General features: G+C 44.2%; 1 protein-coding gene across 1 annotated transcript in view; it reads right to left on the bottom strand.

Annotated features, from left to right (window-relative positions):
• Positions 1 to 469: 469 nt before the first annotated feature.
• The window catches only part of MBD2 (methyl-CpG binding domain protein 2), a 68,738-nt gene continuing 47,507 nt past the window's right edge, over positions 470 to 21,700 (bottom strand). Inside the window, exons 4-7 of the mRNA XM_075533029.1 lie at positions 9,639 to 9,729; positions 7,635 to 7,815; positions 4,250 to 4,388; positions 470 to 853 (exon numbers count right to left, since the gene is read on the bottom strand). Of these exons, the coding sequence (XP_075389144.1) occupies positions 4,262 to 4,388; positions 7,635 to 7,815; positions 9,639 to 9,729 (399 nt within the window). The 3' untranslated portion in view covers positions 470 to 853; positions 4,250 to 4,261. The remainder of the gene's footprint in view (positions 854 to 4,249; positions 4,389 to 7,634; positions 7,816 to 9,638; positions 9,730 to 21,700) is intronic.

The raw sequence follows: 21,700 nt of genomic DNA, 5'->3' as shown, positions 1-21,700 counted from the left end.
TAGTTCTACCGGCTCCATGGGGGTCGCTGTGAGCTGGAATCGACTGGATGGCAGTGAGTTTGGGTTTTTCAGTTCGTTTTTCAGTTTTTGTTTGTTTTGTTTTGTTTCTCTGATGTACCAAGCACACACAGGCTAGATAGCAATGGAGAAATTCTAGTGACAGCAACACAATTTCGACAACTTCTCTCCTGAGGACTACTGCACTGCCAAGGTCTCAGCTCTTCCCACCACCACATTCTCAAAGATCCAAGAATCAAAGTGGAATGTAAACCTGGAATATGGGGGGGGGGGGTTGGGGAGTCTGTGGGGAGTGGCTCTTTATTGTGTGTGCTCTTTAACAGAAAGAATTCCAATCCGTCTGTGAATATAATCATTTATTTGTCTTTACAGTGAAGATGGAAGAATGTACAGGTGTCCTTTTCAATAGAAGTATAAAAATCTGTTTATGTACAATGAAGTCACAATAATCTTTCATTGGGAAATTTATTTGGTACTCCTGATCCATTCATATTAAAACTGCAGGGGGGGGGAGGGCAGACAAGGATTCCGTGTAAGTGCTGCATCTCCAGTAGACTGCACCTAGCATCCAAAGCTCAGCTTTACTTGAAGGGTCTTGCTTGATATTAAAAAAGACTACTTTTAAGTCCTCAGACTCAAAATAAACATTATTTTTTTGAATAATAGATATGTACATCAAAAATACATCTAAAAAGGCATTGGTTAGTGCTATTAAAAAGCTCTATGTGGTCAGGTCGCGGTTTTCTTTCTTTTTTCTTAACAGACAAAACCCAGTGGAAACATTTTTGTTGAATTTCTAGGAATTTGCTCTTGGGGAGAGTCAGTCGAGAGCTACCTGGAAGGAAACAAACAAAAATGAAGCTGAGGTAAGGTCCCGAGGGAGCCAGCCAGAGGCCTGCAGAACAGGACAAAGTCACTCAAAACCACGTTTCACCCAGGGCTGCCATTCTCTCCCAGGGGCTTTGAGGAACATCACATCATGCATGAAAAGTCCCAGGTTGTCCGCCCGCTACTTGTTTCAAGAGTTCTATTCTGATGAGAGCCTGGAGTACCCTTTGACGTGTTCCTCTGTGTGCGTATGTGAATAAGCTCTGTCTACCATGACCTAAATCAGCATGAAAGAAAGAAAGAAAGCAACAAGGACACAGTGACGAAGAAAAGCCGAATTGACTGGGCCAGGTCCAAACAGAGTTTAGGAGCATTCAGAGAAGTATCGATTTGCAAGGATTTCTTTCACTTCCCAAAGATGAGTTTTATTTTTCTTCAAAGCACTTGTACATGACAGATGTTGAACTTGGGTCAAAGGGCACTGTGCAATTATCTATGAAATGATTTGTGGAGTCACTCGCAGCTAAGGACGTATTTTAAACATCTGTGCCTTGTGCAGTTCTTTTCCTGCGACCACTCCTCAAAGCTCTGGCAGATCACCCGGTTCATCTGGGCGCTTCCAGGCTGTGAAATCGAAGTAACACAGCAAGTCCCGCCCCGTGGTTACCTACGCATCTATATTTTTAAAGTCCACCTTGCTAATTCGCAGCATTAGAAGGAATATGATGGGATGGCCACATGTGAAGAGAACTGTGACCGAGAGACTCAGGTTCCATCTCCGACCAACCCGGTGAACTGGGCACTACCCCTCCCTTCTCCATGCTAAGCTGCCCTGCCTATTCTAGAGGCGACTCTGAGCATCTAATGGAAGTCACATGCCAGTGCTCTGGTTCGTTCAACACAAGGGCATAGAGGGCTACATTAAGTGAGTCAGGAAAATGTAATCTTTATCATTAAGAAGTACTCTTAATTTATCTACCGCCTACAAGTCTAATGACCTACGAATACTAAGGTCATTTTCAAATGTAGCATACGACATACCTAATGTGGATCTCCCTATACTCACCATGCCAAAAATAGCGGCTACTTTCTAAGAATTAATCAAAATGTATTGCCCATTATTAGTTGGTGAATTAACCCCGTTACCCACATGTGTTCAAGGCAGTGAGTAACTGCCAGCTCTGGGAGAGCAGCATTCCTAGTGCCGACACCCCGCGCTGGCTGAAGTCGATCGGAGCTGCCTCGGCGCCAATCTGCAGGGTCCGCCGCTAACAACCCTGCAGTTAGACAGCCCTTGATAATCCTCAGAGGGTTTTAAGGAAACAGTCTGAAGGGGAACAGAAAAGGCTAAGAAGCTCTCAGAGAAGAGGAGGGCTTTTCAAGAATTGATGCTGATTATAGAAAGAGATTGAGAGAGAGAGAGAGAGAGAGAGAGAGAGAGAGAGAGAGAGAGAGAGAGAGAGAGAGAGAGAGAGAGAGAGAGAGAGAGAAGAAAACCCAAGCTTCAGACTTCTCTTGGGAAGATTGTACTCAGTGCATTCATCAACTCCCTTAAGACACATCCTTACCAGAACAACATCACTTCGTCCTGTACCCAGAAAGCAAAAACTACAACAGCACAGAACTAGTCAGCTGCTTCTGTGTGACCAACGGGGGCAGCTGTGGCTGAGCGTGGAAATGTAGGACATTACATCATCACCTGATTTCTGCTTCGCTGTGTCGTGAACCTCAAGCCCTGAATGAAGAAAACCCTGCACTCTCAGAAAGGGGAAACTGTGTTAACCATTAAACTCATCCTCCCTCTTCCTAACCCACAGATGGGCTCCTTGGCCAACCTTCCCACCCAGCCCAGGGTTCAAGTGGCAAACCTAGAGTCCTCCTGGCCACTCTCTCACCTTCCCACCCAGAGATCTGCTCAAGTTGTCTCTACATCCAATACACTTCAAGTCTCCCCATCCCTCTCTTCTCTCCATGCATGACATAGCCTGGGAAGCTACCATGGGCTCTTGCTGGCCTCGCGCACGAACCTCTCCCAAGCTACGTTTATTTCTAGTCCCCCTTCCCCCTGCAGCAGTCATGCAGATCCAGTCACGTCACTCACCCTTTGGAGGGTTCCCCCTGGTGTTAATGACAAGCTCAAAATCTTTATCCATGATGCCCAGGCCTTACAGTGTTAGGTTCCTCACACTCCGTTATCCTCACTTCCTGCATCCTAACCACCTGACTCCTGAGAAGAGGCCAGCTTTGCTTGCTCTTTCTTCTGATGGAGCACGATTTACCCAAAGTTCTCCTGACTCACTCCTACTCACCTTTCAGGGTGCAACGTAAAAGCCACTCCTGTGGAGGGGCTTTAGGTGACCCCTTAAGCCACACCGGGTCCCCTGCTACCAACTGACACAGCACTTGTATTTTGTCCTTGTAGTTCTTATCACACCTCATAATTGCATAGCCCTTAGAGTGTTTGTTTAATGTGGTCATTGGACCTTGCTGGGTGTGCTCGACGCTGCATCCCCAGCAACTAGCACTGACTGTCAGGATGGGCATCAGTCTCAAACAGACAGAGAAGGCTTCTGAGAAGCCTACAGACTTCAGACTTGGTGTCTTCTCTCTCTCCCCCACTCTCGACTCACCCCCAACCCCCAAATCCTCTCTCTCAATTTCTTACTCTCAGTTTTCTCTTTCCTGCCACCTCATGCTCTTTCTCAGGGGGGCTTCAAAGGGGAAAATAAATGATCAGCTTACGGAGGGGAGAAAGTAAGGTAAACAATCCCTGCCACAACTAAGCAGGGTCGAATGTGGAAAATGAGGTGCCACGTACGCCCTTGGGGATTGAGCGCCACCATTTCAAACAGGTGGCCTTGCAGATGGATTTTTTTTTATTTTTTGTAAAGATAAATTTAAGGAATTTGTCAAATTAAAAATGATTACTTCCAGGTAAACTATTCTGTCTAAATATACCCGTGCTTCTGGTACTGTCTGCATGGAGTCTGCGCTGAGGAGAACCTAGCCCAAGGGAGGGATTTTTGCCTACTTTTTGAGGCATAGCCCAAGAAGTTAGTACAGGGGAGATGACAGCACCCTTCAGAGAATGGGGTCCCCACAGGGACAGCCTGGGTGCTGAGGGTGGCCAGGCCCCCTCCCGGCACTGTCCTTTTGCTACAGGAAAGCCTGTGTCCCTCGAAAGTGGCTGCAGCACTGGTTCGGGGAACCAGGGTGCTCCGTAAGGGCAGCGCGGACAGCTCTGCTGTGCCATGTCCCCTGAGCAGCACCAGGAGAAGCCTTTCTAAGCCCTCTCTGCCCGGGGGACCTCACAATACTCATGGGGGGAGGCAATTAAAATAGAGGGAAAATAACAAGAAAACCACTTCCATCCCAAGCCTGTCTCCCTGAGGTTCTGGGTTACCTGATCATTGTCTTAGGCTTCGTCTCCACTGTCCCTTTCAAGGCCCAGCTCCTCGGTATCGGCGGCTCGTGACAAGATGTCTGCCATCAGCGCTTCTTCCAATTTCTTTCGCACCTGTTGGACTCGCTCTTCCTGTTTCCTTTTCCAAAAGAGAAGGACGGGGCAGTGAGGAGTGGGCCAGCGGAACGTGGGGAGCCGCTGCTCCCGTTGTATAAAACGCCCTTCAGAAGTGATTAGATCCCTTTCAATGCCTGGGCAGGGGCTGGTGGGGTGAGGAGAGGACACCGGCCAGGTTTTGCAGAGGGGGATCTATGCTGGCACCAAACCAAAGCTTTGCCAAAGAGGAAGGGCAACCGGACCCTGAGCCCTGTCTCCCAGGTGAGACTGGGAGGGAGGCCTTGAAGACCCAAGGCCCTGGGATCCTGGACATCGAAGGCCGAGACTGAGAAGCCGCTCTTGAAACATCTAGTTGCCGAGGAAGCTAAGCAGCTGCGCTGCCAGGCACGTTCCCACCCAAGCCTGGGAGTTTCTCTCTGTCTCCGGGATGGCAGCAGGATGTCAAAAAGAAGAGTGGATAACTCTAAGTCATCCAAAGTAATAATAATAAGAGTCTCCACTACTAGTTGGGGAGCAAGAATCCCTGGTGGTGCAGTGGTTAGGCAACCGGCTGCTAACAGGAAGGTTAGGGATTCAGAGCCAGTAGCCATTATACGTAAGAAAGATGTAGCTTGGTGCTGCTAAGATTGCCACCCAAAGCTGACCTCTTTGATAGCCAACAAGAGGACAGAGGACCCAGCACAGGGAACTGCTTCTTGTAAGCCTGAAAGCGTCCTAGCTCCAGAAAAGGTAGACTTCTAACTACAGAACTATGAGCAAAAAGCCAGTGTTGCTTTACACTGCCAAGTTTTTAATGCATTGCTTAGGCAGTATTGAGGAGCCCTGGTGACATGATGGTTACACATTGGGCTATGATCCTCAACGTCCACAGTTCAAGACCATCAGCTACTCCATGAGTGAAAGATCCGGTTTTCTATTCCTAAAAAAATTCAGCCTCAGAAACTCACCCGGGGCAATTCTACCCAGTCGTATCAGGTCACTATGAGTCAGAATCAACTCGACTTGGGTTTTTATGCTGCACTGGAAAATTAATATACCTGTGCAGTAAAAGAGGATCACTTATGCTGGGGGAGAAGTACCTAGTGAATGTGGTGGAGAACTGTAGCTGGAGGTTTACAAGAAATAAGATATTAGCTATGCAGTTCAAAAAGAGAGGGAGTAACAATTCTATTTGCAGCAACTTCTCTCGAACCTGGATTAATTCCCCAAGAAATATTTAATTAATGATTTTTTTTATGATAACTCCATCAAAGGAGCAATTTTTTTTTAGATAAATTCATCTTAAAGGGAACTTGTGCATATCTAGCTTTGCAATCCTCTTGGGGCACTGCATTCCCTGAGATCACTCAGAGAGCCCCAGTCAACACCCCAAAGACCTGGTGGGGTCCCTGCAGGTGCCTGCACTGCTCTCCTCCCGGGACGCACAGAGTGGGCCCTGCTCTTCAATTTCTCTCTCCAGGGAAAACACAGTCCAAAGGGAACACCAATTCTCTCTCTGCTTTTTTGGATTTGTTTTCTTATAAAAAGAAAGCTGATCATAAACTCCATGTGATCAAGGTGTGTGATAACAACTTTGATCGCTTTTAGCTTTATAAAAGGAACGACTTTTTAATATAAAAAGTATTTTACAATTATAACCCTAGCTCGACCCATATATTTCAAAAACTGTTCAGGTCAACCTTTTATGGTTTGAGAAAACACGAAAATGCAAAGATAAAACGTATTTTCAACCTACATGATTCGAAGGTGCCATCTGCTGGTTTTTGCTCGGGATAGTGCTGCAGGAAGAACATTGCTGGCATGTGTTCAAGCAGGACTTGCTTTCTGGTGCTTTGCTTGATCACACTTCGGAGACATTACGTTTTCCACAAACCAAAGGCTTGTGACATATCTACATCGAGCAAGTCTGTTGTTATCGTTTTTTGGTTTTTTGTTTCAAATAATATGGGCTCACTTTGTGTCTCTGTGTTGTGTTTTGGTAATTCACTCAATTTTTCTAACTTTTTCATAATTCTATGGCACTCTTAAGAGATTACAGAGTCATGTTGACATAACTTTTATGCAGTGGGGAGCCAAACGCCTCATGTGGCTCACTTTGTTGAGATATTCACTTAATGGCAGTGGCTGGAACCAAACCCACAACATCTCTGAAGTCTGCCTGTAGTATAGTATATAAACTCCTATTTTAAAAGAAAATACAAAATACTACAGTATCACCAACAGCTAGTCAAAGTAAAGTTCAAAAGCGCTACATGACAATTCCTTTCAGGGCTTCTTTGGGAATAGGTGTACTTCTCCTGCACAATGGTTTGCTTTATCTTCTAGAAAAATGGCAAGTCTGAATTGGATGATGTCCTTTTCTTATTTGCTGAAAAAAACCTAACCCAGGACTCAATGTTAGAATGAGGAAAAATGTCTAGAGTCACAGCTGTGTCTGCTCCTCGTTTCTGAAAAAAAGAAAAATCTCCCGGCCGCGGAGTCATTTCCATCAACAGTGACCACATAGAACAGGGAGAACCGGCCCTGTGGGTTTCCGAAGCTTAACCCTTTAAGGGTGCGGTAAGCTTCGTCTTTGTCCCTCCGCAGGGGTGGTGGACTCAAACTACCAACCTTAGGACTGGCAGCCCAACGCACAACCCACTACTCACAGGCAAGGCTCCTTTGCCTCCTTTCCGGCTGTCTAATTCCTTGAACCTTTGCTCATTTTTCGCATTTGCTTGGCCCCCCTTCATCAAGAGAAGGGGTGTGTGTGTGTGTGTGTGTGTGTGTGTGTGTGTGTGTGTGTGTGTGTGTGTACGCGAGATGTGCCTTCAGGGCACCTTAAAACGTATGTTGGAGCAAGGGAAAGATAAATAAATCTCCAAATTGAGTGTAAGTGACGGAAGTATAATCAAGAGAAATGCACCGAACTTTGGAAACGCGGCTGAGCTGAAATAAAGGCAGCAGGAGCGCGATCGGTGTTGACAAACCAATGGAGGAAGAACGGCTGAAGGCAGCACTGCTCCAGAGCACAGAGCGCAGAAAACCCGAACCTCCAATCACAAAACCCACGATGGGTACAGAGCATCTGGGGCCTGGCCTTGGGCCCCGTCGAGGCCCTTCGCCACAGCGCTCCAATACTTTCAAACTGCACTGGTTCCAAAGGCCCGGTGTTTGTGAGAGCTGTTTAAAAGGGAAATGCGAAGCCTTCTTTTTCTTTGTGCCTACGCCTAATGGCCGGTGTAAAATGTCTCCAAAATGTAAACTGCAGGTGTTTAAGCGGCCTTACCTAATGTCGTCATCTGTAACAATGAAAGCCTTGCAGAGGGGTTGAGCGGTGTTGAGCCAAACAGCGGGGTTCTTTTCCACGGCGGCAGCCGAGATCTGCCCTGTAATTGGTGCGGAGCTTGTGTGCAAAGCGCTGGCAACAGCGGATAAAAGGGTCTCGTCGTTACTGCCCGGACCAACTCCTGCAGAAGAAATGGACACTAGTTAACAGAAGCTATAGATGGAGGCACTGTGCACCCCGATGCAACCTTAGTCAACTGAGACGTCTACACTCTGGCCCTTGCCTTCTGATCCCAAACCTTATTCATTTGGCATTGGACATGTAAACTGGAAGTAAGTCAAGGCAGCAAAGAGTACCGCCGTACCGCACCTCACGCTTATTGGAAACCGATAGAATTCACAGTAATAATAACGCAATAACGGAACATTTGAATAAAGCCTCAACCTCATCTTAAACTGTATTTCTGAAGGACTAAACTCTAACAGGCTGCTTTCACGTCCTCAAGCAAGGTCCATTGTTTGAAGACCTTTATACAATGCGGTGAGTGAGTGATGGTGTAATCATCCCGTTATGAAGGTAGTCTGAAGGCTGTGGCCTGCTCGCTCCTTTCAGCTCTGAGCATTCATTTCCAGCAGCGTCTCCACGTTTCTCTCTCTGTGTCAGCAGTTCCCTGCTTCAGAAACCCATGCCAGTATGCTGGAGCTGCAGCTTTGTCTGCAAGCTTTGGCAAACCCATAGCCAAACTGGCCGGCTGCTAACAGCAGCAACAAAGGCTCCAAATTAATGCAACTAGGAAGTGCACACTTGGACTATTTGAATGAGACAGGTGCCATGGCCACACTTCAATTCAATGCTTAAGGTCCGGACTTTGTTAAACTAGCTAAAGCAATCACTTCTGAGAGCATAAAAACAAAAACGAAGCAAACTCACTGCCATTGAGTCAATGCTGACTCATAGAGACCACACAGGACAGGGTAGTACTGCCCCTTGTGGGTTTCTGAGATGGTAACTCTACACACCGAGAAAGCTTTGTCTGTCCCCCAAGACCTTAAAAGGCGGGGACAACCTTCTGCCTGTAAGTTAGAGTGAGGAACTTGAGCAGTCCAATATACATTAAGATTCAGAAGCCCAAGTTTTAAGATTTCTAAAAAGTGTGCTTCTCTGATATGTGGAGGTGGTTTCAAAAATTCATGGAAAAATGGAAGTAAAGGTCATGAAATTTCCCCACAAACTTTTTAAAGGCCCTCGTATGATAGGACAGATAGACGGGATTCCCCCTGGCAGGTCCCACTTGGGCTGTTGCTGTGCCAAGGGGCACTCCGTTCCCACTGCTTCTTACAGCAGCACTTCATAGTGGGGGACAGGAAGCCAAGCTGCTAACGGTACTTTGGATGAGAGAAAGAGCAAACGCAGGGGCCAGGTGTTGCTTTCAACTTGGAGCATCCTCATTGGTTGCTAAAAACTGCACATGAGCTAACTTATGTGATGAACCTAACTTAAGCCAACATTTTACCCAGGGGAAAAAAAATAAACAATATACTGGACTGAAGCAAACTTGCAAACCACAAGTTGGAAAATGTACATAGAAGCATACATTTTCCCTCCGTCCCCCCCTTCCATCCTCATCAACCCTTGATAAATTACATATTATTATTATTATTATTATTATTATTATTATTATTATTATTTACTGATACTGAGAGCTCAGGTAAAAAGAAAATGTTTTGAAAATGATGATGACAACATATGTACAAGTGTGCTTGATACAATTGATGTATGGATTGCTATGAGAGCTGAAAGGCCCCCAAATAAAATTTTTTTTTAAAACATGACATACTTTTTCCCCAGGGTTACCACAAACAAGAGGGATGTCCTCAGGCAAAGAGTATGATCCCCATAAGCTAAGAACAGGCCTGAGCGGGTTTTGAATCCACAGCATCTAACAATGCTAGAGCACAGTAAGGTAAGGACTTAAACATCTGTTCCCCACAACGTCCAACGTACCTTGAAGACCTTTAGGTAGTTCCATGGTTTTTATGATTTGTTCTGTCACATCGGATGCACTAAGTCCTTGTAGCCTCTTCTCCCAAAAAAGCTGTGAAGCAAACAGCACTGTAAGTAAGCATTCTCTTGAAACAAAGTAATGCATCGATGCTGTTGAGTAACGAAAATGGAATCATTTCAATCGCTTCCTGATTTTTCCTTACAGGAAGCTGGATGACATTCCAAATCTCAGTTATTTCTACAGATCCAAATTCTTCTAAAGGACATTACTCAAGACATGTTTTTCTATTTTCTGCATCTGACCCACTCTTACAGTAGTACATGCTATTACATGGCCGTGGACTATTAAGATTTCTCTAAAAATTATAAATTCCCATTTTCAAAGGTTCAATTGGCATGGATTTTTAATATCATTACTTAGGGGGGAAAAGAAAACAAATCATGTTGTTATTTATCCATTATCATTAGGGAAAGATTATGTTTCATAGGTGATTTTTCCCAGATAGTAAAGCCCCTTAGCATACTGTGCGTGAAAAGGAAAGCAGGTTTTCCAATGGACTCAGGAGCCCTGGTGGCGCAATGTTAAAGTACTTGACTACTAACCCAGAGGGAGGCAGTTTGAACCGAATGATCACTCCACAGGAAGAACATGTGGCAATCTACTTCCAGAAAAACCTTTCTAAAATGTCTCCAAATGAAGAGGAACCAGACTTCAATCCAGTACTCCAAAATGTGAATGCAACATGCCGGCGTGGAGTAGGGAACCAGTGGAGAGGTCTGGGGGGTCAGCCCCAATCCCAACTACTACGTGGACACCTGCCCCTCCCCCCAGAAGAATTTGTTTCAAAGAACGACATTGAATCTGCAGCTCCGGGAGAGGGACATATCTGATCAGAGCACATGGGAGCAGATGAAGGGGGAGGAGGAGAGAGTGGAGCATATCGTGGCCCACCAGACCTTGAGGACACTGTTCCTGATTAGAGCACCCAGTCCACAGAGAGGACCACATGGCCGGCCCCACTATGAGACATGATGTCCTGCACTGACCCATAGCCCTACAGGGGACAACACCAGAGACACAATGTGGGAATTGCTCCCAATCTGATCCCACCACACCGAGGCAAAACACTAAGGGGGTGCAACAGAACAGCAAGGGAATGGAGCTGTGAGGTCCCCAGGGAATGCTGAAGATGGACTTTGGGGCCAGGGCGTGGTGCCCCAACAGACTGGACTGGAAAACACTCTGAAAGGCCAACAAACAATCCTTGAACTAACTACAAGCTTTTCTTACTTGTTGTTGTTTTGTCATTGGCTTGTTGCTTTGTTGTATGTTTTTGCTTGGTTTTGCTCTGTCTTGTTTTTGTGCATGTTATTATCTCTGCAAGTCTGTCTAAATAAGATAGGCTGGATGAACAATCTGGAGGAGAAAACAACGGGACCAACAGTTCCGGAGGGACATGGGAGAAGGAGAGGTGGGGGAAAGGTACTGGTGTTAACAAACCCAGGGACAAGGGAACAACAAGTGATCCAAATCGATGGTGAGGGGTGTGTGGGAGGCCTGGTAGGGTGTGATCAAAGGTAATGTAACCAAGAGGAATTGCTGAAATCCTGGTGGGGAATGTGCATGATAGTGGGATGGGAGGAAAGTCAAAGGAAATTAAGGAAAGAGCTGGGAGGCAAAGAGCATTTATAGAGATCTAGATAAAGGCATGTACATATGTAAATATATTTATATATGAGGATAGGGAAATACATGCATATATTTATAAGTTTATTATTGAGGTAGCAGAAGGACATTGGGCCTCCACTCAAGTAGTCCCTCAATGCAAGAGTACTTTCTTCTATTAAATTGACATTCTATGATGCTCACCTTCCCAACACACCGCTGAAGACAAAGCAAGTGAATAAGCAAAGGTGGTGAAGAAAGCTGATGGTGCCCGGCTATCAAAAGATATAGCATCTGGGGTCTTAAAGGCTTGAAGGTAAACAAGCAGCCATCTAGCTCAGAAGCAACATAGCCCACATGGAAAAAGTGCACCAGCCTGTGTGATCATAAGGTGTCAAAGGGATCGGTTATCGGGCATCAAAGAACAAAAAATTACATCATTGTGTGCTCACCTCCATGATATGATCACTGAAGACAAATAGATGCATAAGCAAATGTGGCGAAGAAAGCTGATGGTTCCTGGCTATCAAAAGATATAGCCTCTAGGGTCTTAAAGGCTTGAAGGTAAACATGCGGCCATCTAGATGAGAAGTAACAAAGCCCACATGGAAGAAGCACACCAGCGTGTGTGACCACGAGGTGTCTAAGGGATCAGGTATCAGGCATCATCAGAACAAAAAATCTTATCATACGGAATGAGGGAGGGTGTGCAGAGTGGAGACCCAAAGCCCATTTGTAGGCCACTGGACATCCCCTTACAGAAGGGTCTCGGGGAGAAGATAAGCCAGTTAGGGTGCGAGGTAGCAACGATGAAACATACAACTTTCCTCTAATTCCTAAATGCTTCGGTCCCAATTCTACCTTGCAAGTCTGGCTAGACCAAAGGATGTACACTGGTACAGATAGGAACTGGAAATGAAGGGAATCCAGGGCAGATAATCCCTTCAGGAGCAGTGGTGTGAGTGGTGATAATGGGAGGGTAGAGGGAGAGTGGGTTGGAAAGGGGAAACCGATTACAAGGATCTTCATGTGACCTCCTCCCTGGGGGATAGACAACAGGAAAGTGGGTGAAGGGAGACGTCAGACAGGGAAGAAATGACAAAATAATAATTTATAAATTATAAAGGTCTCATGAGGGAGGGGATCAGGGAGGGAGTGGAAAAATGAGGAGCTGAAAGCAAATGTTTTGAGAATGGTGAGGGCAATGAATGTACAAATGTGCTCTACACAATTGATATATGGATGGATTATGATAAGAGTTGTATGAGCCCCTAATAAAATGATTTTAAAAAGAGAGGAGAAATAAATAAATAGAGTGTCTCCGAATGTCTCTGCATTTTAACTGGATTCAACACTCACAAGTGACCTTCTCCTAGGTCATCGCTGTGGGTGTCTGGGAAGGCACAGAAAAGGTCTTGGTGCCCTCCAAAGCTAGGGAGGTACACAGTTGTTTATTCAAACATGACACAGTCCAAGACAGGCCTTTTTTTGGTATTGTTTTTAGTCCTTTTTCTCTCTCCTCATATTTAGTTATCATATTTCACTAATACCAGTCATCCATTCAACTTATGCTGATGGAGTTCCTACTACGATTAATGCTTGCACTGTGGATGCACCAGTGGACAAGAGAGAGATTACCCTTGGCCACAAGTCTCCTCTCTTTCTATTCTACCTGGAATTCCCTACAGGCCAGCAAAACTCTTTAGGACTCTCACTAGCTCTGTTTCATCCTGGAAACCCAAGGCCAGTCACATAGTAGGTACTGGAAAGTATTTGTGTGAACGGCTGGAGATGGGAGTGATTGTCCGTGGAAGCCCAGTGGCATATACTCATATTTCATCCATCTCAGAGTCCTGGAAGACAGACCTGAGGAGGTATTACTAAATTAGTTGCCATGGTGAGCTAATTGCTAACCAGAATACAACTTCAGCATTCCTTTAATTGCTGTGGATTTAACTTAAACGTTGGGAGACTTGTTCAACTTGCCTTATGGAGAATATCCAAAAGGGATGGGGAAGAAGCAGGGCTCACGGACCACAACCCTTATAACCGCCCCCAAACACACACCTGTATCCTGGTGCGATGGTATGGGGAGCTGACATCTTTATTATTAGTCTCCTCCTTCACCCTTAGCTCTCTAAGATGGACTGCGAAGGAATTTTAGCTCTTTGGGGGAAGTCAAAGCAAGATGGTTTGGGCTGGAGCTAAAGGCAACAGGCACATACTGCTTTATATGCTTTATACACAATCGTGCAACCATTGTGCCCATGAGGAGCTGCTTGGATAGACATGCAGACTAAACAAAGGTGGGAGTACATTTAACAAGCACATGTAGATTTGACAGCGGATGTTTGTATGTGTATGTTTACCTTTGCTATCCAAAGATGTGTTGGAATGCACAGGGTATAAAGCCATGAAAACTTCTTAGATATCACCAAACACTTGTTTAAAAATTGAGTCATAGGGCTGGGGGATCAGAACTGTAGTTTCAGGAGACACTAAGGTCAATTGGAATAACAGTTCACAAAGACAATGGCCTTCGTCCTATCTTGGTGAACTACCTGTGACTTTGGTGAACAGTGACTGAACTCTTAAAGGCTCAGGAACAGTTATCTAAGGTTCATCCATTGGTCTCTTCCCATCAAAGGGAAAAAGGCCAATGAGAATCGAAAGATATATGGAAACAATTAGTCCAATGGACTAATGGATTACAAAAGTCATCAGTCTCCACAACCCTGAGACCAAATGAATTCGATAGTGCCTGACTCCCAATTGCTCTGAGGAAGATAGCATAAACGGTCCTGGAAAGAGTGTGAGAAAAATGTAGAACGAAACTCAGAATCATAAAAGAGGCCTGACTCACTGCTCAGACAGAAACTGGTGGAAACCCGAAGCCAATGGGTCATAATCACTCTTCAGCTATGTAACTGAACTCATGTCCCTGCTGGGCATCAGGGATGGTTAATAGATTAAATGACAATCCCTGACCTCTAGGAGTATGCTATTCAGTGGGAAACAAGCACAACTCTACAAGATTCGTGGAATGATGAAGTTAGCTACACAAATCTTAAAATATATTCTGTCTGCCCCCTTACCCAAATCAAACTGCCTCTCACGTGGGCCCAAGGCTGGTTGGAGGCCCTGGGATAGGCAAGACCAGCTGGCATGCTGGGCCCAGGACAAAATGAAAACACAAAGCCAGCCTTGTGGGGTTGGGAAGAAGAGAGGGAGGGGTGGAAGATGGAAAACCCTGCGCTGTGCAGCAGTGCTCGGCGCTATCATCGGAATACCATCCCCGGCACTGAGTTTCTTCAAAGAAGGGCCAGCAGGGAAGACTTCTGGCTGGATCTATGTGATCCACGCAACTCTTTCCTTAATTCCTTATTAGAAGGACCATCAACAAAGCACTTTCTGTGCCGCTGTTCCTCATTGGGAAGACCAAGGGTGAGACTCGCTGCCTAGGCTCTCCAGCTCAACAGTCTGGGCAAGGCAGGAAAGATGCTCGGAAATGAAGGGCTCGCACTGGAAAACAAGAGACGGAGGGTTAAAGAAGGGTCCAAATCTTGTTCTATTTCAAGCCCAGTGGCTTGCATGGGCAGCTTTTAATTATGATTTCCTGAAACTGCCATTTATTGGCTATTTTTGTTTCATCTATTTGCATGGTGTGGTGACAGGAAAGTTTAGAAACCCTCAAAAGGGCAGAAATGTTTCCAGAACATGTCAGATGTCCCTAAAGAAAGGCATGGGGTATGTGGCTGGAGACCAAAAGTTCAGGATCGCTCTACTTTGATCCAGAAGGAGAAGAAGGTGATGAGAGGTTTAACTGAGTGGGGCCCAGATCTCATAGCAGAAAAGGGGTCCTTCCATGGGTATAGAGCATCAGTGCAGTCAGCTCCTCTCCTTAACTGTCAAGAGCCTCCATCCCAATGGCTCCTTCCTGTGCCTCATAGATGCCTGCTTCATGACCAGACAATGGGGAGGCAAACAGGGAGAAATGGGAAATCCATTATACAAGCAGATAAGAAAGCTTGGGAGTAAGGAGACACAATTCTTATTCTTAGGCGTTCGGATCCAAGTCTTTCCTGGATAGGAACATGGTGAGAAATAGCAATTACTTGACTAATTCAGACACACTTTAGACGGAATGGTCTTTCATGAGTGGATCGGAGATGCTAGAACCATATATAACATTGTTTTGTTTCTACTGGGAAATGCAGAATTCCAAACAGCAGAAACATATATTTTTGCAGCGTAACCCATAAGTTAGAAAGCATCCAGGTACAGGGAGTTTAGAAGGAGTGCTCTATTATTTTCCATTGCACCAGCAATCACACACATACTCAAATTTGTCATCGACTATGAGCAATACATAGTTCTACCTAGAATGCCTTTAGGAGTTCAAACCATACAGCCACAGCGGGGAGGGGCTGGGGTAAGAAAAGAAATGAGACAGGTTCATCTTGAAGAAGTCGATGTCCATAAATTCTTAGTATGCAGCTATAAGTGGGGCCTGGTCATGTTTAATCTGAAAATCCAGAGGCAAATCGAGGCACACCAAACGTAACCCTATTTTAGCTCTCCTACACCATCTATAAATGTACCTTTCCCTTCCGAAATGATCATCTCCAATAGATCACATTGAGATGCCAATAATGAAAACGACATAAAGTTCATCTCAAACTCATCAATCTCTAAACAAGTTTCTGTGGCTTCTTTCACTTAAATGCCAGAGCTGAAAATTAGCCTCTAAGAATACAGGACAGGAGCTTGAGCGGGTGGGACTTGAACCTCTGTAAATACCCTCCCTTCTACCTCAGATGGTCTCTGAAGCAGTTCGCTCTCCCTTGCTCCCATACCCTGTCTCAGAGAGGCAGTGTCCTGCCGCATCTCCAAGACGATCTCTACAGCTGTGCTCCCATCATAGCTTCACTTGCCTCCTCTGATCTGGCTCCGTCAATGTGCCAACTTCTCTCACTTTTTCCATCTCCATCTTTCCTCTCCTGGGCTTTGGTTTCTCTTCCAGAGTGATGTTGTTGTATTCTTGACTACTGATTCTTAGCAACAAATTACAAAATTCTAACCATAATTGTCAAGGAAATCTGGTGGCACTGTCAGGCAAGTGCTGAACTGCTAACTGCAAGGCTGACAGTTCAAAATCACATAAAGATTTACCACCCCGGAAACCCTGATGTAAGGTTGCTATGAGTCAGCATTGACTTCAATGACAGCACTGAATAAGGCATTTACCATTTTTCCTTCTTGTCTAGTTAAAAAAAAGTAATATATAAGAAAGATATACAGGACCTCTTACAGTATGTGAGGAAAATGTGTTAGTGCTTTGGAAAGTATAAGAACCAAAGTTGCCTTAAAAATCTCACCATTTTAAGAGTTTTAACCTGAGCATCCTTCATCTCTGTCAACAGCCTGCTGCTAGAAACATAATTGGTCCTCAGATGTTTGTGGAATAAATTTGTGTAAACAGAGGGCGTACGGGGCAGCAGAATGAGGAATGCTTAAGTGTAAATTGTCTGGGCTAACTCAACGATTAGATACATTTGCCTTCTTAAGCTTGTCATTTCACCTGTGGGTATATTTTCTCTCTCTGGGTATATTTTCACTAATAAAATGGGAGTAGTTATAGTTGCCATACGTCTCTCACAAAGTTTATTAAACTGCTGGCAAATAAGTTCTTTTACAATGTGCTTTTCACTGAAGTATTCAAATAATATTTTCTAATATCCACTAACTCTCACTGCCTTTGAGTCAATTCCAACTCAGGTAGACTGCTCCCTAGAGTTTCTAAAATTGTAAACCTTTATAGGAGCAGAGAGTCTCATCTTTCTCCTGCTGAGCGAGTGGCGGATTTGAACTGCTAACCTAGCAGTTAATAGTCTAACACTTAACAAAAATCCAATGAACATTTTAATCTCTTTCCTAAGGCCTTTACCAAGTCTAATTGAAGAACAAAGGGTCTTGTCACATCCTTGTAGACTGAAGCAAAGTCCAGAAAACATGTACTTGACATTCACCCATTTGTGAATAACTACACAGGCAAGCCACGGGGTTAGAGCTGACCAGATGAACCAGGAATCTTGCCCAGAATAAATGCATTGTCCACTGTAATACGGCTCTATTTCAGATCAGCCCCACATGATCTCTCAGTTGCCTAGTTACCACTGGCAAAAACAACCTAACTTAAATATCAGGGTTTGCAAACATCAGAGTCAAACATAAGCTACCCCTTTACTTTGTCAGGGTGGACCGTGAAGAAAACGACTGACGGTGACAAGAAAATTGTTACGTGCATCAAGGGAAGACCTGATTCATGTGCAAATGGCAATGTGATCTTTTGCTAAAGCCAAAGAAAAAGCAACTCTTGCTGAAGAAGATAGGTGAGTGAAGATCACGGTAAAATACAATTGGTCGGGGTTTGGTGTAATCACATCCCTGTAGCTGTCTATGTTGCCATGGAGGCACTGGGCTGGTAGTTCCTGTCAAATGCCTTAAAAGGTTATGTCATCATAAGTTGACCATAGAATAAGAGTGCTCAGTTACCTAAGAAGTATTCCATGAAGAATTCCCCCCAAAAATTCCTATGGTAAAAATTATTAATGTATCAGCTTGTACAGGGACCAAGGTCTGCTCCCGTACTACCTTTCACTTATGTGCCACTTTTCCATTACACTTGGAACCATTTGTCCAGGGTTTGTTTTTTTTTTTTTCCTCAGACTGAAAGGTGCGTAAGGACATGAAGCAAGTCTGACCTTTTTGGTTTAGACAACACCGGTAATATAATCAGCAATATAAGGTGCTGAATAAAAATGCACTAAAGATTTCAAAGCTCATTCCATTGCAGGAACTTTGATCTATCATAGAGACCTATTGTTAGCTGCTTATCGGAAGAGATATCCTTCAGAAAAGCTTTTTTGAAGCTAATTGCAATCATGTAACTTAATCCCTGACTTCACAATCTATCCTGAAATTCAAGGCGGTCAGTGCTCAGAGAGTACCCACAGGCCTGAACGAAGACCGGTTAGTAACACGGATGTTCAAAGTTACACGCCAGCCAGTAATGGCCACGATGAAGACACTGAAGAATTTGATCATGTGAAATTGTTCAAAGAGGCACTGATAACTACTGGTGACTCGGAATGTGGAAGCTGGAAGCCAGGAAGAAGGATCAGGAGTTGGAAAACACGGCCTTAGTGATAGAAACTATGCTGGAGAGTGCATGACAAAAATTTGCAAGACCAATGACTTTCTCATTGGAAATTCCTTTATTTCAACAACATAAATGATGACTATAGAGCAGATAGAAAAAACTGAAATCAAACTACATCTGTGGTAAGAGAGAGGGTGAAGCTCAGTCAGTCAGAACAAGGCCGACTGTGGAACAGATCGTCAATGGCTCATATGCAAGTTCAATCTGAAACGGAATGAAAGTAGACAATTTCATGAGTGCCAAAATTCGACGTTGGCTATGCCTGACCTGAATCTAAGACCATCTCAAGAACAGAATTGGCTCACTGAACACAAATTACCAAAAGTCACACAAGTTCTAGGTGACATCAAGGACATCACAGATGAAAAACTCAAGAAAGGTTAGGAAAAGGACAACGATGGTCAGCAGGAGGTCAGCAGAGACTCTGGAACTTGCTCTTGAAGAGAGTAGCTAAAATGCCGGAAAGAGATGAAGATGTAAAAAACTCTCAAAAGACTCCTAGAGAAGATAAAGTATTATGGTGAAGTGTGAGAAAGTCTGGAGTTAGAAAAGCAAAAGGGAAGAATATGCTCAGCATTTTCTGAAACTGAGAAAAATTAAGAAAATAATTAAAGCCTCAAATGGTAGTGCCCAAGGATTCCTTGTGCAAAACGCATGAACACAAGAAACATCAAGAGTATATGGAAGGTATACACAGAGTCTCCGTACCAAACACATGCAATCATTTCAGGGGACAGCATGTCATCAGGAACCGACAGGACTGAAAGAAGCAAGACAAGCTGCACAGAAGGCAAAAAGCAGGCAATTGATGGAGCACTAACTGCGATGTTGCCACAAATGGATGCGTTGCTGAAAACACTCACTCATCTACAGCGAGAAATGTGGAAGACATGTGGTATCTAACTGGAAACGATGTTATTTGTGATCCCTCCAAAGAGAGATGAGCCAATAAATGGTGGAAATTATCAAGCAATATCATTAATATCACGTGCAAGTAAAATTACACCAAAGGTAACAGAGAATAACTACCAGAAACACAAACAAGATTCAAAAGAAAACATGAAATGGGGACTCTAATTTCTGATATCTGATGGATCTTGGCTGAAAGCAGAGAACACCAGAAAGATGTGTTCTTGGGTTCAGAGCATATGCAAAGGCATTCAATTGTGTGAATCACGACAAATTATGGATAGCATTGAAAAGAATGGGAATTCCAGAACATATTTAGAACCTGTACACAGGCTGAGGTAGTCGCTGTAACAGAACCAGGGGATGTTGCATGGTTGAGAATCGGAAAATATGTGTGCCGGGGTTGTATCCTTTCCCCACACTTATTGAAGCTGTATGCAGAGTAAATCATCTGAGAAGCTAGGCTATATCAGGAAGAATGTGACAACAGGATGGGGGAAGCTCATTAACAAGTTGCAGTATGCAGGTGACACACTGCTTGCTGAAAGAGAAGAGGATTCGAAGCACGGGCTGATGAAGATCAAAGGCAACAGCTTTCAGTGTGGGCTTATACCTTAACATAAGGGGTGGGCGGTGCACAACAAAATCACAATTGGATCAATAAGCAACCTCATGATAAGTGTGTTAGTCTGGGTACATTGGAGGGACAAATCCACAGAAACTCTTATGTATATAAGAGAGTTTTATATAAAGGGTAAGTGTATGTTAAGAAAGTATCCCAACCTAGTGCAACCAAACCCTTAAGTCCAACATTAACCCATATGTCCGACACCAATTTACAAAGTCCTCCTCAATCTCACAAAACACACGCAATGACACCGACAGCAGGAGAAAAGCCGAATCAGTGAATGTGTAAGCATCTCAGTGCGGCTGCTCCAGCACTCAGGGCTGCATCGGGGTAGGTCCATGTGGCTTCTCCTTAGGGATGTCTTGCAGGAAGTGAGCCTTGCCAGCTGAAGCAGGGAACTGGCTAAGGCAGCTGCACCTTGGTCTGACCATCAGAGAGCAAGAGACCTGAGAACCAAAAGGGCGAGGTTCATCAAGCCATTTATTTCTCCACCCTTCAATTAATCCCACATGTGTTTATCAGCCATGTTGGTGCAATAAACTTTAACTATCTCAATAAGCAAAGAAAAGATTAAGGCCATAGAAGATTTCATTTTACTTAAATCCACAACCAACATTCATGGAAGAAATCAAGAATTTTTTATTGATTGTATGCATTTGGCAAATTTCATGCAAAGACCACCTTAAAGAGTAAAAAAGCAAAAATATGTCATCTTGAAGAAGAAAGAGTTCTGACCTAAACCATGGCATCTTCTGTCACCTCATATGCTTGCAAAAGCTAAAACAATGAATAAGAACCGATGCCCCTGAGAGAGAGTGCTGGTGAATCACATTCAATATTCTATAGATGGCCAGAATAACAAGCAAATCCATCTCAGAAGAAGTACAAACAGAATGTTCCTTAGAACCGAGGATGATGAGAGTTTGAGGCCTGTACTTTGCGCATGCGAATAAGAGGGACCTGTTCTTGGAGAAGGACATCATTCTTGGTAAAGTAGTGGATCAACAACAACAACAACAACAAGAAAGACCTTCAAGAATATGATTTGACACACTGGCTGCAATAATGGGCTCAAACACAGCAACAATTAGGAAGATGACAGATATACACAATTCCATTTACTTCTACACCTTAGCAGATGGAAAATAAAAATCTTTTCAATGTATGTCCTTTACAATAACATAAAGACATCAAATATTTAGGAATCATTTTAGATATGCAGATTGTTAGACTGAAAATTATAACATCTTCATAGAAGCAAAAACAAAATGCATGGATGGTAAGGCTTAATCCCATAAGAATGTGAATTTTTCCCAAATTGTTTGATGCCCTGAGCCCTGAGGAAGGCAGCCTCTGGGAAAGGTAGAAACACGCCAGGGAGGAAAAGGCAAGCATGTCGCCAAAACAAGTAACAGAAACACAGTAAGACGGCACCCTATCAAAGGCAGCGCCTTTCTGAGACGTGGAAGAAACAAGCCAATCCGCTCCTGTTTCAGTTCTCAAAAGTTTCTCTGTATATTTAAATCTTAGCCAGATTTGGAGACAATAAACAAGCCATTCTATAAAAAATAACCAAGACGATTTTGATCCAAGAATAACAAACTTGGAAAAGGTACACTGCCAGATACCAAGACTCC

The sequence above is a fragment of the Tenrec ecaudatus genome, chromosome 15 (assembly GCF_050624435.1).
Source record: "Tenrec ecaudatus isolate mTenEca1 chromosome 15, mTenEca1.hap1, whole genome shotgun sequence".
NCBI lineage: Eukaryota > Metazoa > Chordata > Mammalia > Afrosoricida > Tenrecidae > Tenrec > Tenrec ecaudatus.
Note: the sequence above shows the minus strand (reverse complement) of the source record. Positions and strands in the feature narration are given on the sequence as shown.